The 13,252-nt window shown below is 48.0% G+C and overlaps 2 protein-coding genes across 5 annotated transcripts; both read left to right on the top strand.

Moving 5' to 3' along the window:
• Positions 1 to 2,262: 2,262 nt before the first annotated feature.
• HOXB8 (homeobox B8) lies at positions 2,263 to 5,646 on the top strand. Of its 2 annotated transcripts, none has more exons than XM_005508223.4 (2): positions 2,263 to 3,711; positions 4,500 to 5,646. In XM_005508223.4, exons 1-2 carry the CDS (start codon positions 3,291 to 3,293, stop codon positions 4,802 to 4,804), a joined length of 726 nt encoding a protein of 241 aa, XP_005508280.1. In that variant the 5' UTR covers positions 2,263 to 3,290; the 3' UTR covers positions 4,805 to 5,646. The 2 variants fall into 2 exon arrangements, with proteins under 2 accessions (XP_005508280.1, XP_005508279.1); XM_005508222.3 differs by having other exon boundaries at positions 4,497 to 5,646.
• Positions 5,647 to 5,730: 84 nt separating this feature from the next.
• Positions 5,731 to 11,246, top strand: HOXB7 (homeobox B7). Of its 3 annotated transcripts, none has more exons than XM_021295504.2 (5): positions 5,731 to 5,912; positions 6,064 to 6,203; positions 6,290 to 6,498; positions 7,127 to 7,480; positions 10,296 to 11,246. In XM_021295504.2, exons 3-5 carry the CDS (start codon positions 6,402 to 6,404, stop codon positions 10,547 to 10,549), a joined length of 705 nt encoding a protein of 234 aa, XP_021151179.1. In that variant the 5' UTR covers positions 5,731 to 5,912; positions 6,064 to 6,203; positions 6,290 to 6,401; the 3' UTR covers positions 10,550 to 11,246. The 3 variants fall into 3 exon arrangements, with proteins under 3 accessions (XP_021151179.1, XP_021151178.1, XP_005508281.1); XM_021295503.2 differs by having other exon boundaries at positions 6,287 to 6,498; XM_005508224.4 differs by lacking the exons at positions 5,731 to 5,912; positions 6,064 to 6,203; positions 6,290 to 6,498 and having other exon boundaries at positions 6,681 to 7,480.
• Positions 11,247 to 13,252: the final 2,006 nt, after the last annotated feature.

Below are 13,252 nucleotides of genomic sequence, written 5' to 3'. Positions count from 1 at the left end.
CGCTTCTTAGAAGTTGAACGGGTCATTTTCGGTGTCCCTGGTCCTCTTTGGGTAACGCTCCTGCTCCTCACCCGAGGTCTTCGCTTCAAGTGTTTGGAAACGTTTTTAAACGTTGCAAAATGAAAAATTAATTTTTAAAAAAATATTATTACGTTTTGTGATACATGTAAATAACCCTCTAGTGCGGCAGCAGCAAAAATGTGAACTTTCAATTCCATCAGTTCGCTTTTATTTCGGCCTTCGTTTCGTCAAAATCACAGGATATAAATATTCAGACGTTCCCGTCCTTCAGCTCCAAATAACATGGAAAGGAAGGGTAGCAATAATTTCCTTTCGAATTGTTATAAAGAGGTAATTTCGGAATAAGTGTTTCTCCCAAGTTGGATCAGAACATACGCCCGGTCCCCGAAAAGCAGGAGGTGCAGCATCTCCCTCCTGTTTCAATGCTATAAAATGAAATACACATGTAAACAGAACTAGATGATAAAAACACCCAGTAAAATGCAGAGTAGTGAAAAGTTAAGGTTTACCTGGAAAAGGGCTCGTTTTTTAATGTTTTTTTCATTTTTTTTTCCCTTGTGAAGTCCCAATAAATCTTCTCTCATCAGGTATTTATAAATTATCTCCTCTCTCAGACACACACACACATCCCCACTTGTTTTTTCTTATAATAGAAACATTTTCCTTTCATCAGGGATCTGGGTACAGTAGATGGATGATTTAAGATCAGCCATTGATTTCTGGTGCCTTGGTGAGTTCCCATCACATCATGACCATAAAATTCTACCGCACTTGATAAAAATGTTCACTTCCAGGAACAACTTCACTCCCACCTTCTTGGGGTCCACGGATGAACAGGAATTCCTGCTATCTCCTACTTTACAAACTTCAATGGATGGGAGTGCTCCTGTAAATACACATAAAAGGTTCTTTCCTACAAACACTTCGGCGGATTATTTTATTTTCTTACTTTCTTGCAAATTCCAGGATCCCAGCCCAGACTGCAAAGCTCTATTTACTTCTGTGCGCCATTTCGGGGGTTTATGTTCAAAGAGGAAACCAAAATCTGCTCAATCGACAATAAAAGTGTTGAGAAAAGTAAAATGTTAACTTGTCTTTTAGGGGGGGAAAAGCCTTAATTATACCACTGCAAGTACTCCAACAACAATAATTACTTGAAAAGGCTCTTAGACTCCACTGAAATGATCCCCACACAAAATAAAGGAAACGTATTTACTTAAATTATTTCTCTAAGGATGGCTTTAAAGTTTTATTCCGTTACTATATTTCTTTCCTTCCTTCTTTCTCTTTCTCTCTATTTCTTTCTGCCTCTCTTAATTCCCTGCCCATTCCCACTGCTAATTTTAATGTGTGTTTATTTGGTGTGGGTGGTGTTGTTTGGTTGGTGATTTTTTAAATCCAAGCCAAACCGAAACATTTCAACTTTTTCATCTTTTCCGTGTCGTGGAGGTTGAAAATTGTCCCTCAGTTCAAGGCAGGAACGACTGAAACCGCCTTGAATCCACCTTTCTGGTGACCAAAGCGCGCAGAGCGGTGCGGTGGGAAGCAGCAGGAATTACCCAGGGCAAAGGGGGAAAAAGAGCTTTAACACAGTGTCTTTAATTCTTCGTGGAGGTTGAAGGACTGGAAAATAGAGCTGCATTGCGAGGGGCTGGGGGGTCCTGGCTTGGGAGGGTTGTTGCCGTTATTAACTGAAACACATCTCGGTAATATTTGCTGACTGCGAGAAATGAATTTCAAAATCTACCCCCTGTGTGTTTAGCTGGTGGAAAATTGCAGCGTTGGCATCTTAGGGGTAAGTTTTCTCCGTTGTTACCAAATGCCAATAAAACAGAAAGCGTGGCTCCTCTCTCCCCTGCCCCATCCCCCGCCTCGCCCCCGTTTTCATTAGAAGTATCATGAAAACCCCCCCAAAAAAGTTCTTTAGGAGGGGTGGGGGTGGGCAGGAGCCGCTCCAGCCCAGGGAGGTTCTGCGGGTCTGTTCTGGAGGTGGAAACCACAACCAGGAGTTCGCAACATCCCCGAGCACATCTCGAACGAGGGAGGCGGGGAGGGGGCTGCGGAGCCACCGAAAGTCAATGTTATATATGAAAAACTATAATCATTTTAATTCAATATTGACACCTCGACATCTCGCTGTAATGCGGACGGGTCCAATCGAAACCTCTGGTTTATAGCAGTAGAGGAACGAACTCGTAAAATCCTAACGGCTTTTATGTAGTGCGGTATAAACAACAACAACATCCCCGGCTTTATGGCGTTTTATAGTTTGTTAAACAGTTTACAGCCTTTTTTGGGGCTATTACAAATGCAATTCCCTTCATGTGATAGTTAAACCTTTATCAATAATAAGGAAATTGATCATTAAAATGTTAAATATGACTACCTCGTTTGTTTTAAAATATGTTTAGGGTAAGAAGCTGTATGATTTGATAACTTGTATTAAAATACCAATTACATTTATAGGACCTTTTAAAACTGGTAGCAATTAAATCGTGTTCTTTTACAGTTTTCCAAAGCGACCCTGACATTTAAAAAGGCTAAAACTGCCTCGTTAAAATTTTGAAATTAACGACTGCGAGCGCTTCTCTTTAATTTTCCAGCACTCCCCAAAAATCAATCTTTTGGGTGGTCTAGGTATGTGATTTGTTGTGAGGCGAGCGATATCTCATTAATGTAGGTAGTTAAACATATTTAATCCGTATATTCACCCCACCTCCTTCTCCCTTCCCCTCTCGCTCCCTCTCTCTCTCTCTCGCTCCCCCTCGCTTGCTTTTCCTTCTTTATTCTCTCACACTCTTCCTTTCACAATCATGCGGTGCAGAGTCCGTGTGGAGTAAGGAGAAGCCAATAGGATGAGGTTTTGGTAATAGATGCAAATGATCATGAAAAGACACTGCAAAATATGAAACAACTCATTTGCGCTGAAGTAAATCACTGAAAACTGTTTATGAACTGGCATCTCTTCTTGGAAATGTAAAGCGAGAACTCTTTAAGTGGCGATTTTTTTTTTTTTTTAGGGGTGGGGGGGGAGGAAAGAATTCAATATCATGCAGGCTTAGAGTTTTGATTATATCCTCCTTTTATATTCCTGGAAATCACAAACTGTCGTTGCTTAGCATCTTAGCGCTTTCTTTTTTTGCTAATAGATTCCCGTGGTCTGCTTTGCTTGGCTTCTTTTTTTTGTTTGTTTTGGGTTTTTTTTTTTTGGTTGTTTTTTTTTCCTCCTTTTCTTCTTCCTCCAAACAAATATTATTATTGAAATTAAAATGAGCTCTTATTTCGTCAACTCACTCTTCTCCAAATACAAAACCGGGGACTCCTTGCGTCCCAATTACTATGACTGCGGGTTCGCTCAGGATCTGGGGGGCAGACCCACGGTGGTGTACGGACCCAGCACGGGGGGCACCTTCCAGCACCCCACCCAAATCCAGGAGTTCTACCACGGAGCATCGTCGCTCTCCAGCTCCCCTTACCAACAGAATCCCTGCGCCGTGGCGTGCCATGGGGACCCCAGCAACTTCTATGGCTACGACCCCTTGCAAAGGCAGAGCCTGTTCGGCGCGCAGGACTCGGACTTGGTGCAGTACACGGACTGCAAGCTCGCTGCCAGCGGCCTCGGCGAGGAGCCGGAGAGCTCGGAGCAGAGCCCTTCTCCGACCCAGCTCTTCCCCTGGATGCGACCGCAAGGTGAGCCGAGATGGAAAGGACAGCGAGAGGCATTTCCCCAGCCCAGAGAGTGGCCCTCTGCCTTGCTTTCTGCCCCTCTTGCTTGCTTGCTTGCTTTCCCTCTCTTTTTCTTCCCCAGTGACTGTATTTTACTGCTTTATGGGGGTAAACTTTTGCACTTGTAAATTGCTTTATAGTTTAATTACCCTGAAGGAGACCTTTTCTTCTGGGGGCTGAGCGAGCCGGGCTTTCTGTGGAAGGAAGCGCCCTTAAAGTTTATGGCACTTTTATAGCCTTAAAAAGCCCCTTCATTTTTGTTTGGCGTTTGATTTGGGATTTCGCTGGGGCTGCTTCTCGCTCTCCCCGGGCTGCAGCTCTTTTTTTCTTCCCCTGATCCCAAAGTGCCGGAGTCTGTTGTTGTGGTGGTGGTTCGGGTAATAATAAGTGTGCAAGTGCAGGCTTTAGCTGGGCTGCTCGGAGTGGGTGACCCTCCCCTCCCCTGCCACCATCACCCCTTTCCTTTATAACCATCTTCCCTTTTCTGATATCCGACAGCAGCCTTTCCCTCGCCCTCTTTGCTTCCTGCCTTTGCTCCTGCGAGCCCTTTCTTCCCCCCCCCTTCCCGTGCCCGTGTGTGTTTGCGAATGTGTTTGGGGTGTGTGAATGTGCTTGGTGAGTGTGTTTGGTGCGTGTGAGTGTGTTCGGTGTGTGTGACCGTGTCTGTGCCTGTTCCCGAGCCTGGTTTATGTATCTCTCAACCTCCTTCTCTTCTTCCCCTCTTCCACCCAACCTTTGCAATTCCCCAGCAGCCGCTGGACGGAGGAGGGGGAGGCAAACCTACAGCCGCTACCAGACGCTGGAACTGGAGAAGGAATTTCTATTTAATCCCTACCTGACCCGCAAACGGAGGATCGAGGTCTCGCATGCCCTGGGATTGACAGAGAGGCAGGTCAAAATCTGGTTCCAGAACAGGAGGATGAAATGGAAAAAGGAAAACAACAAAGACAAGTTTCCCAGCAGCAAATGCGAGCAGGAAGAACTGGAAAAACAGAAAATGGAAAGAGCCCAGGAGGTGGACGAGGAAGGGGAAGCACAGAAGGCGGACAAGAAATAAAAGGATTTTTAAGGACTGAAAGGCAAGCGCTGCTGGGGTGAAGAGCCCCCGAGCCCCACGTTAATGGCAGTTAATGTAAGGGAGGGGTGGGAAACAAACAACAATGCATAGAAAAGAGAAGGGAAAAACCCCCTTTTATTGCTGTAAACAATATAGCTGTAAGCACCACTTTCCTGATTATCCTTTGATACAATGAACAGTATGCAAAAGTGATCGGGAGGTCTCTCCTGCCTTTTGCCAGTTATTAACTAGTGGTAGTGTAACGCAATAGCTTATGTAAAACATGACTGTGAAATTCTCTCTCTCTCTTTCTCTCTATCTCTCTCTTCTTTCCTGGGGGGTGGGTTGGTTAACGTAGCTTTCAATGCTATAGGAGTTACGTGAAATTACATTTGTGCACTTTTTAAACATTATTTTCCACTTTTTTTTTGGTTGTGGTTTATCTGTATGTACTGGAGGTAGCTATTGAAACAAACATCCCAACAACATGAAACTGCCTATTTATGCTCTAGTTATCTCTCTCTTTCTCTGTCTTTCTCTCTTTACTTTCCTTCTGTTCTTTTCTTTGGTTCGGGATTTTTTAAAAATAATTTTTATTTTTTAAATGTCTCTTAAAAAAATACAATAAAAAAGCGTTTTTCTCTCCTTTAGTTAGCATGCGCACAGTGAAGCAAGTTGTAAAGTGATCTTTAGGTTAACTGTGAAAAAGAATGTATACTGTATACGTGAATTACTTTATTGGGGGAACTAATGATATATTTTGTTGTTCTTTCATCACTTTGTTCTATTGTCTAAACCTGGAAGCGGCGGAAGAAAGTTACAATAAAGTTTACAAGCGAGAATTCCGTGACATCATTCTTTTACCCTGCTCCATTTCCTCCAGGACCACTTTGATAGAAAGGAAATAAAAGTCAATTGTGTGGGAGCTGCAGCCCGGGCCATCAAAGCCGCCTGAGCCCGGGGAGATGCTGCGGGCAGGACCGGGCCGGGCAGCCCTGGCCGAGGGGGGGGACTCGGGGCAGCTGCCGGGGCTTCTGCTCTTCTTAGTGTTTGTAGCAGCTCCTGGGTGGTGACAGGTTGGGAGGCCGTGTGGAAATCCTTCCTGAAGGTAATGCGTGATTTTGCTTTTCCTCTTCCCTTTCTCTCCTCTCCTTTCTCCCTCGCCCATCCCCAGCTCTGGGTGTCCCCCCCCGCCTTCTTCTCCTTTCCTCCCACTCATCTCACTGAGAAAAAGATAAAATAAGCGGTGATTTTCGCAGCGGAGCTGGTTTGTGCTGCCCTGCCATGGCAAGAAGAGCGCGGGGATGCTCACCCACCCCTGCAGCATAACCTTGGGGAAGGAGAAACAACGCGAACCCTGGACGCGCAGCCACCATTGTCTGCGCTGCTTTTCCTGCCTGTAAGACTTTCTTTCTTTCTACCCCCCCCAAAAGAAAAAAAATGAAGCAGACCACATTTTGGAAAGTGTCTCTGCTTCTCCAGCAGAAAGCAAATCAGCCAGCTGGTGAGGTTTGACTCGTGTGATTGAGTCCTGCAGAACCGCTGACACGCTGAACAAGGGATCTGTGCACTCTCTTTTCCGCAACAAGAAAAGCAAATGCCAGCTCAATACGAAGCTCAAAGCCTGTGGCACTGGAATAAATTAGGTCTAGAGCTGAATGGCATTTGGGAAAAGAGACCCCTGAAACTATTAGGTATCAATGAGACATTTGTCTTTTTTTTTGGGGGGGGAGGGCGGGGGTGAGGGTCAAGGGGGGAGGGAATTATGTACAGTCTTGTGAAAAAAGTACCTCGGAGCCAGGGAAATGGTGCGAGGGAGGGAATTTTAGACGGGATCAATAGAGGGATAAATAGAGCTCCCTTCCTTTTCCTCCAGCAGAGAGAGACCGAGAGGTAGACACTGGTTTATCAGCAACGTGCTTTACTCCCCCCCCCCCGCCTTTCTCTTTCTCCCTTGGTCTGAGCTGAAAACTGATTACAGGTTGCTTATCGACTCCAGCACAATTTCACCCCTTCCAGCATAGATCTTGGAGGGTTTTATATCGCATCAATTATTTATCATATTTTATAAATCCAGCAGCACTACAATTTTTTGCCCCCGAGGAGGGAGCGGGCGGCGATTGGCGCCGCCGGAGCCACGTGCCCGCGCGTCACATGGGCCGGGAGGAAAAAGGCTCCTTTTTGGTGTAAATCTGGACTCTAATTCCGTAATATATCACGGTACCTCGTAAAACCGACACTAAAACGTCCCGACCTACAAATCACCCGGCCAAATTATGAGTTCATTGTATTATGCGAATGCTTTATTTTCTAAATATCAAGCCGCAAGTTCGGTTTTCCCATCCGGAGTCTTTCCCGAGCAAACTTCTTGCGCTTTCGCCTCCAACACCCAGCGAGCGGGGTATGGGGCCGGATCCACGCCTCCCTTCGCCGCCTCCATGCCCGGGCTGTACTCCAGTGGCAGCGCCGTGCACCCCCAGCCCCCCAGCATGTATTCCTCCGGGTACGGCCTGGAGCCCGGCTCCTTCAACATGCACTGTTCCCCTTTCGAGCAAAACCTCTCCATGATGTGCCCGGGAGATGCTTCCAAGCAGAACTGCAGCAAAACGGACCAGAGGGACTCAGATTTGCAAAGCGACAGTAACTTCCGTATCTACCCCTGGATGAGGAGCACAGGTAAGCCCCTGCCTCCCTAAAGAGAGGAGCCCGGGGGAGGGGGGAGTGCGGGGAGTGTAAATTATTTGATGGCGTGCGCGGGGGGTGGTGGAAGGGGAGGGGAGGGGGGAATTGTCCCCAACTCCTTTCATGACGTTTCACCGAAAACGCATCTTCAAAAGAGAGAGGGAGAGAGCGACCCCCCACCCCACCCCCGCCATAAAGCCATCCTTTTAGCTTTAAATATTTATTGGTGTTGCTGGGGCTGTGTATGTGCCATGCAAAAGGCAGTTTGTCTTAGAAGGGACAGACAGAGCTGCAGAAATAATGACCAGCCCCTTCTTCTCCTATATTTACAAGGATGGAGATTGTGCTACCCCCACATAGATATAGATTCTGAAAGAAACTATTTATGGGAGGTGCTTGCAAGCTTGGTTTGTTTTCTGTTAGATTACAAAACCTTCATTTGCCAGCCCCTCACCACCGTGTCCCAGACACTGCAATTAAGCGTAGCGTGTTGCCATCAGAAACAGCAACACATAATTCTCGGTGCAATTAAAAGCCCCGGTCTCAAAACTGTGACACTCGGGTCGGAATCCGGATGGATGCAGAGATACTGGGCGGGGGGAGCACATGAGTCTGTGTCACCTCTCGAAAAGCAGCACCGCGGAGGGGTGCGGTGCGCTCCGCATCTCCGGGAAGCACTTTGGGGACCATGGGGTGACCCTGGCAGCGCCCCCCGCCGCCGGGGCTGGGGGTGCCCGGGTCGCGGCGGCGGCGCAGAGCCGCGCAAACCCGCGCAGTGTTCCGCGGGGAGCGGGGACACCCCGCCCGGGACACGCTGCCCCCGCACATGTGTCTCAAACCCAAACCCGCTGAACGACGGGCTGCCTCGCTGCCTTCAGTCACCAGCGCGCTCCGTCTCAGGGTATTAATGTCAATTAACGTTTAATAAATATCCCGCTCTCCGGGGGAGCGGTCCAGGCCCGGCCCGGCTCCCCTGGGGCCGCAGGGAGCGCAGCGGGGCCGGGCCGGGCGCTCCGGGCCGCTCTTCCCCCGCTCGGAGCCGGGCTCCCTGTGCATCCTGCTGCTGTTTACACCCCTGGGAAGGGCAGAAAGGCTCTGCTGCCCCGGCTGGGAGCGGAGCTGAAGGCGTGAGCTCATTTTCCAGCCACACCGGCTTTGCCTCTCCCCTGCCAGATGGCAACTTGAGAGCATCCCTGGGACCGAGCCCCCCTCCGCCTCCTAATATTCGGAAAGGGTCTTTTTAGGAACCCTCGGGGGTGCGAGGGGGTGCAGACCGGCCTCCCTGAGAATAAACCAGAGGAGCAGCCAATGTATAGCGGCTTATGGAGACAGGAGGTAACCCTCACACTTATTTGGTGGTCAGTTCTTTCCATTACCTGCTCCATAATTCATCCACTTTTACAGTTGATTTATCAAAGAGCAAATATTTCTGGTCGTAAACACTTCATCTCTGCTTTTATCTGACTTTAGATGTAAGAAGCCCCCCCGCTCACCCTTATTTTAGCCTGTGACGCTGCGAGGATCAACATTAGAGAGGGTTTGGAAGTGGGGCAAACTCGCGGGGTCCTGCTCTCCGGATACTCTGGGATCTGTTGAGCCTAAAACCAGAAAAACTCGACCTCAGTCATAAAAACGGGGTCCCCCCTCCCTCTTCCCCCCCCCCCCCCCCCATCCGTGCCTCATGCCCACTGTGCGATCGCGCTTGTGGAATTTCATCAGCGAGCAGAGATAGAGTTGTCATCCCTATTCAGCAGCAGTTTATGGCTCTTCCCTCAGCGGATTTTACAACCCGCATTCCACGACCTGCACATTTTTACTTTACAGCTAGCCTGGCTATTTTGCTTCTCCCCACCCCTCCTTTTAATGACTGGATCTTTTCTTCTTTTAAAAAGAAAGGGGGATGGGGGAGCAAAAGAAAAAAGGGGGGAAGAAGAAGAGGAGTCCAGTGGAATTCGTGGAGGAGAAGCCGAGGCTGCTGTTCGCCATCCCCGCTGCTCCGGGAAAGAATGCTGTAGATATACATCGCATTTACATAGAAAACAGAGTCGGGATCACAAACACCATATTGTAGACTTATTTCCAAGAACAGTCCAGGAAATGTCGGGTGGAAGGAGAATCAGTAGCTGGGCCCTTTCCAAAGGCCGCTCGCAGGCAGTTGGAGGGTGTGGAGGTGCTGCTGCTGTGCAAACACCCCACAAGCTCGGCCCGGGGGGACCAGCCTCACTGGCAGCCCCAGGAGCCACCGCTGTGCCCAAAACAGGCCCTGAAATCATGAAGACCATCACACACCTTCCAAGCAGGCACCCTGATGACAGCTTTAAGAGGGGACAAATAGTTGGATTTGTGGAGGCAGCAGATTCCTCTCTCTCTGGCCCGACTGCATTTCTGTATTTGTTCCCCAACCACTGGAAATTTCTGGTGTCTAAATGAAAATTAAAGCAAGAGCTCAGAGTCTGAGGGGCACTACGGAGGCCAGGAAACTTATTGAAGTTTGTTGTTCAATAGGAGTCAGGCGCAAGTGCACAAAAATATCACTGCAGGCTTTTCCTAGATGAAGGGAAATTAAAGCTGGAGTGGTTGGGGGGCTGAGAACACGGATGGTGAGGTGGCGAAAACCTCAAGCAGAGGCAGTTGATCCTGCAAATAAAAGGAAGGTCTGTCGCAGGCTGTACAGACCCTCCGAGGGTTTTGTCCCCTCGTGGGACTGTATTGCATGCAAAGAGAAAAACAAGAGAGCAAACCCAACTCGTATCCCCAAAAACATCCTCCCCAGACCCCCGGCTGATCCCAATCCGCTTGTATTTCTCAGGCACGGACAGAAAACGCGGCCGCCAGACCTACACGAGGTACCAGACGCTGGAGCTGGAGAAGGAGTTTCACTACAACCGGTACCTGACCCGGAGGAGACGCATCGAGATCGCGCACGCCCTGTGTCTCACCGAGAGACAAATCAAAATCTGGTTCCAGAACCGCCGCATGAAGTGGAAAAAAGAGAACAAAACTGCCTGCTCCGGGTCCAGCAGCCAGGAAAAACAGGACGGGGAGGACGACGAGGAGGAATGAGGGGCGAGAGGTGGATGCGGGAAAGGTGGAAACCCACGCGAGAAGAAAAAGGGGGGGAAAACACACAGAAAAAGACTATATATTAAAATAGAGAAAGGATAAGTACATAAATAATTGAAAACCCTAGGAATGATACATTGTGTTTCCTGACACTGAAAAAAATACTACCTATATTAAAGTCTTTTTTTTTTTGTACAATAGAACGACTATCTACCTATTAAATGTGGCTTTAGAGTCAGAATAGATACATTTTTGTATGTGAGTCTTCCTATAGTACAAGTAATTTGTAAATCTCCGTTTGTACTTCGCTGTGTACTTTGGGGTGTGAAGTAACATGGTCGTGTTTAGCACCTTTAATTTAGAAAATGTGACCTGAAAGTCTGAATGCAAATTCTACTTAGCGTATATAGTCCTGTACATAATATGAATGATGATCCCGCCTCCTCCCTGTAACCTCTCTGTTTCTTTTCTCCTCGCTGCGCTCTCCCGTCTCTGTATATTTTTACCTGCATTTCTTACTTGTTCAAGTCTCTACGAAAAAAAGAGAGGAATTAATATTGTGCTACGTAAAATGTTCTATATCGAAGTAGCAAATTATTTAATGGCGACGCGCTGCTTTTTTTCCCCCCTCTTTTCACCCTTGTCTGTGATTATTATTCTTCAAAATAAAAAGGAAATCTCCCATTATCTACCATCACGTTTGCTTCCTTCCACTTTTTTTTTTCTTAAAAATAATATACGGGCTTATTTTACATGGGAAAAGTGCTTTTTGTATTACAGATAATTTTAGATTAATACATGTCCCGATCTATCACCCTGAACTTCTCTCTTTTTGGGGCGGGACAGTCGCTCCTTTCAAAATGTTCGGACCCTTGCACCAGATTTGGCGAATATACTGATGTGTTTAGATTGAGGCTGCTCCCCTTTCCCTCCGTGATCGCGCTGGGTCTGATAGTGATGGAGGTAAGAGCATAAAGGAGAAATGCGAAGAACCCAGAACCAGCCCGAACGGGCTTTCTGCCCCTTGTTTTAATTCTCTTCTTCTCGTAAGTAATTTGCAGGAAAAAATCTATTTTGCTGTGCCTTTCGTGTATATATACATATAGATTCTCCCTCCGCCTTTCAATTACTTTATTGCCGAGTGGAACTCTTTCATTAGCAACAAATAATGTTCAGCATCAAAGCACGCGTAAAATAAATTAAAGCAATTAAAAGCAGGGCAAAAAAAAATAATCAACAATGCAAAACAAAAGGAGAGTAAATGGAAGCCCTTGCGCGGGGGAGCATCCTCCGCATCTCCCTCTCCCGCCCACGCCTGTTTATTTACAGTGCGCAGTAAACCCGCAGATTCCTGCGCGTTAATTTGCTCCACAAACGCGTTGCCCAGCCAGTTTTGGGAGGACTTGGCGGGGCCGTTTTCCACCTTCCTTCCCTGGCCGCTTGTCTGCTGTTTCACCTCCCACCCCCGCAGATGACTCCATGTGCTCAGCGAAGGGCGCAGCTCATCCTTCCGCAGGTTTTAGGGAAAATCAGACGCCACGTAAAGCATCTGCGCGCCCACAGCTCTAACGCAGATTTGCAGTATGCGCTGCTGATACTAATTACGGGAAGCCCATTATTAGAGGCAGCAGCTATTATGGCTTTTGCACAGTGAAATTCCCACGTGAAGGGAAAAGGGGGAAATCTTCCTTTTTCTTGCTGAAATCCCCGGGTGCAATCTCTTCTCAGGAGCGCTCTGTGCAGAGCGGGAGTGGGGAGGGAAAACAAAAAGAGGCGGCGGTTCCAGAAATTTCCCCCTCGCTCTTCTGGCCCGCAGTGGCCCCCCCTGGCTTGGACCTCGGCGGCCGGGGGACAAGCAGGAATTGAGGAGAATTCCACGGGAAAAAAAGGCACAGCAAGTCACACGGACGCTGCTCTGCCGAAGGCTGCGCTACCGCGGGGGGGACCCCACCTTGCCGCGCTATAGCGGGGGGAGCGTGGGGTCCTGGTGGGTTCTGGGGTGTTTGGCCGTGGGGACGCCGACAGTCAGGACGCTCCGGACTGGGCTCTGCCCAGACCTCGGGCAAGCCGGCCACATTTTTATTGCCTTTATTTGCCTTTTTTTTCGCCTCCCCCGCCCCCGAAAGCCGCTAATTGCCCCTGTCAGCAGAAAGGATCCCAATTGTGTAAAAAAAGAGACGTCAAAAACCCCACCCGAACCCCACTGTTTTACTGTGCCTTTCCTCGTTTCAAAGCCAACCCCAACCCCAAGCTCTTTTATTCTGGGGGGGTATTAATGTTCATAGCCGAACGTGTGAGGCGTTATTCGATTATTTCTCTCCAACACCCCCCCTACATGCAACCAAGGAGGGGGGTGTGCAAAAATCCCTGAATCCCCTTTCATATTCTTTTATTTTTGTTTTAAAAAAAAGATGGCGGCTAAGAAAAAGACTGCTGTTAAACCGGTCATGAAGAAATGCAATAAATTCCTTGTTGTTTTATGAAAATTTACAACTTTGTGATAGAACTTTATGAGTGGCTGGGTTCTGGGATTGGCCAGAGCCGGTCATGTGGACTGCTAACCGTGAACATGAACTTTTTATTATTTCCCATGTGGTTATATTGCACCATTCTTCTGTCCGCTGCACCTTGGGTCGGATCAGTGTCCTCTATAGGGCTCTCGCCTCTTTACATTTTTTTACTTTTGTGTATAAGCTCGATAGG

Source organism: Columba livia, chromosome 23 (genome assembly GCF_036013475.1).
Source record: "Columba livia isolate bColLiv1 breed racing homer chromosome 23, bColLiv1.pat.W.v2, whole genome shotgun sequence".
NCBI classification, from domain to species: domain Eukaryota; kingdom Metazoa; phylum Chordata; class Aves; order Columbiformes; family Columbidae; genus Columba; species Columba livia.
The sequence above is the reverse complement of the archived record's forward strand: the minus strand, read 5'-3'. Positions and strand labels throughout refer to the sequence as shown.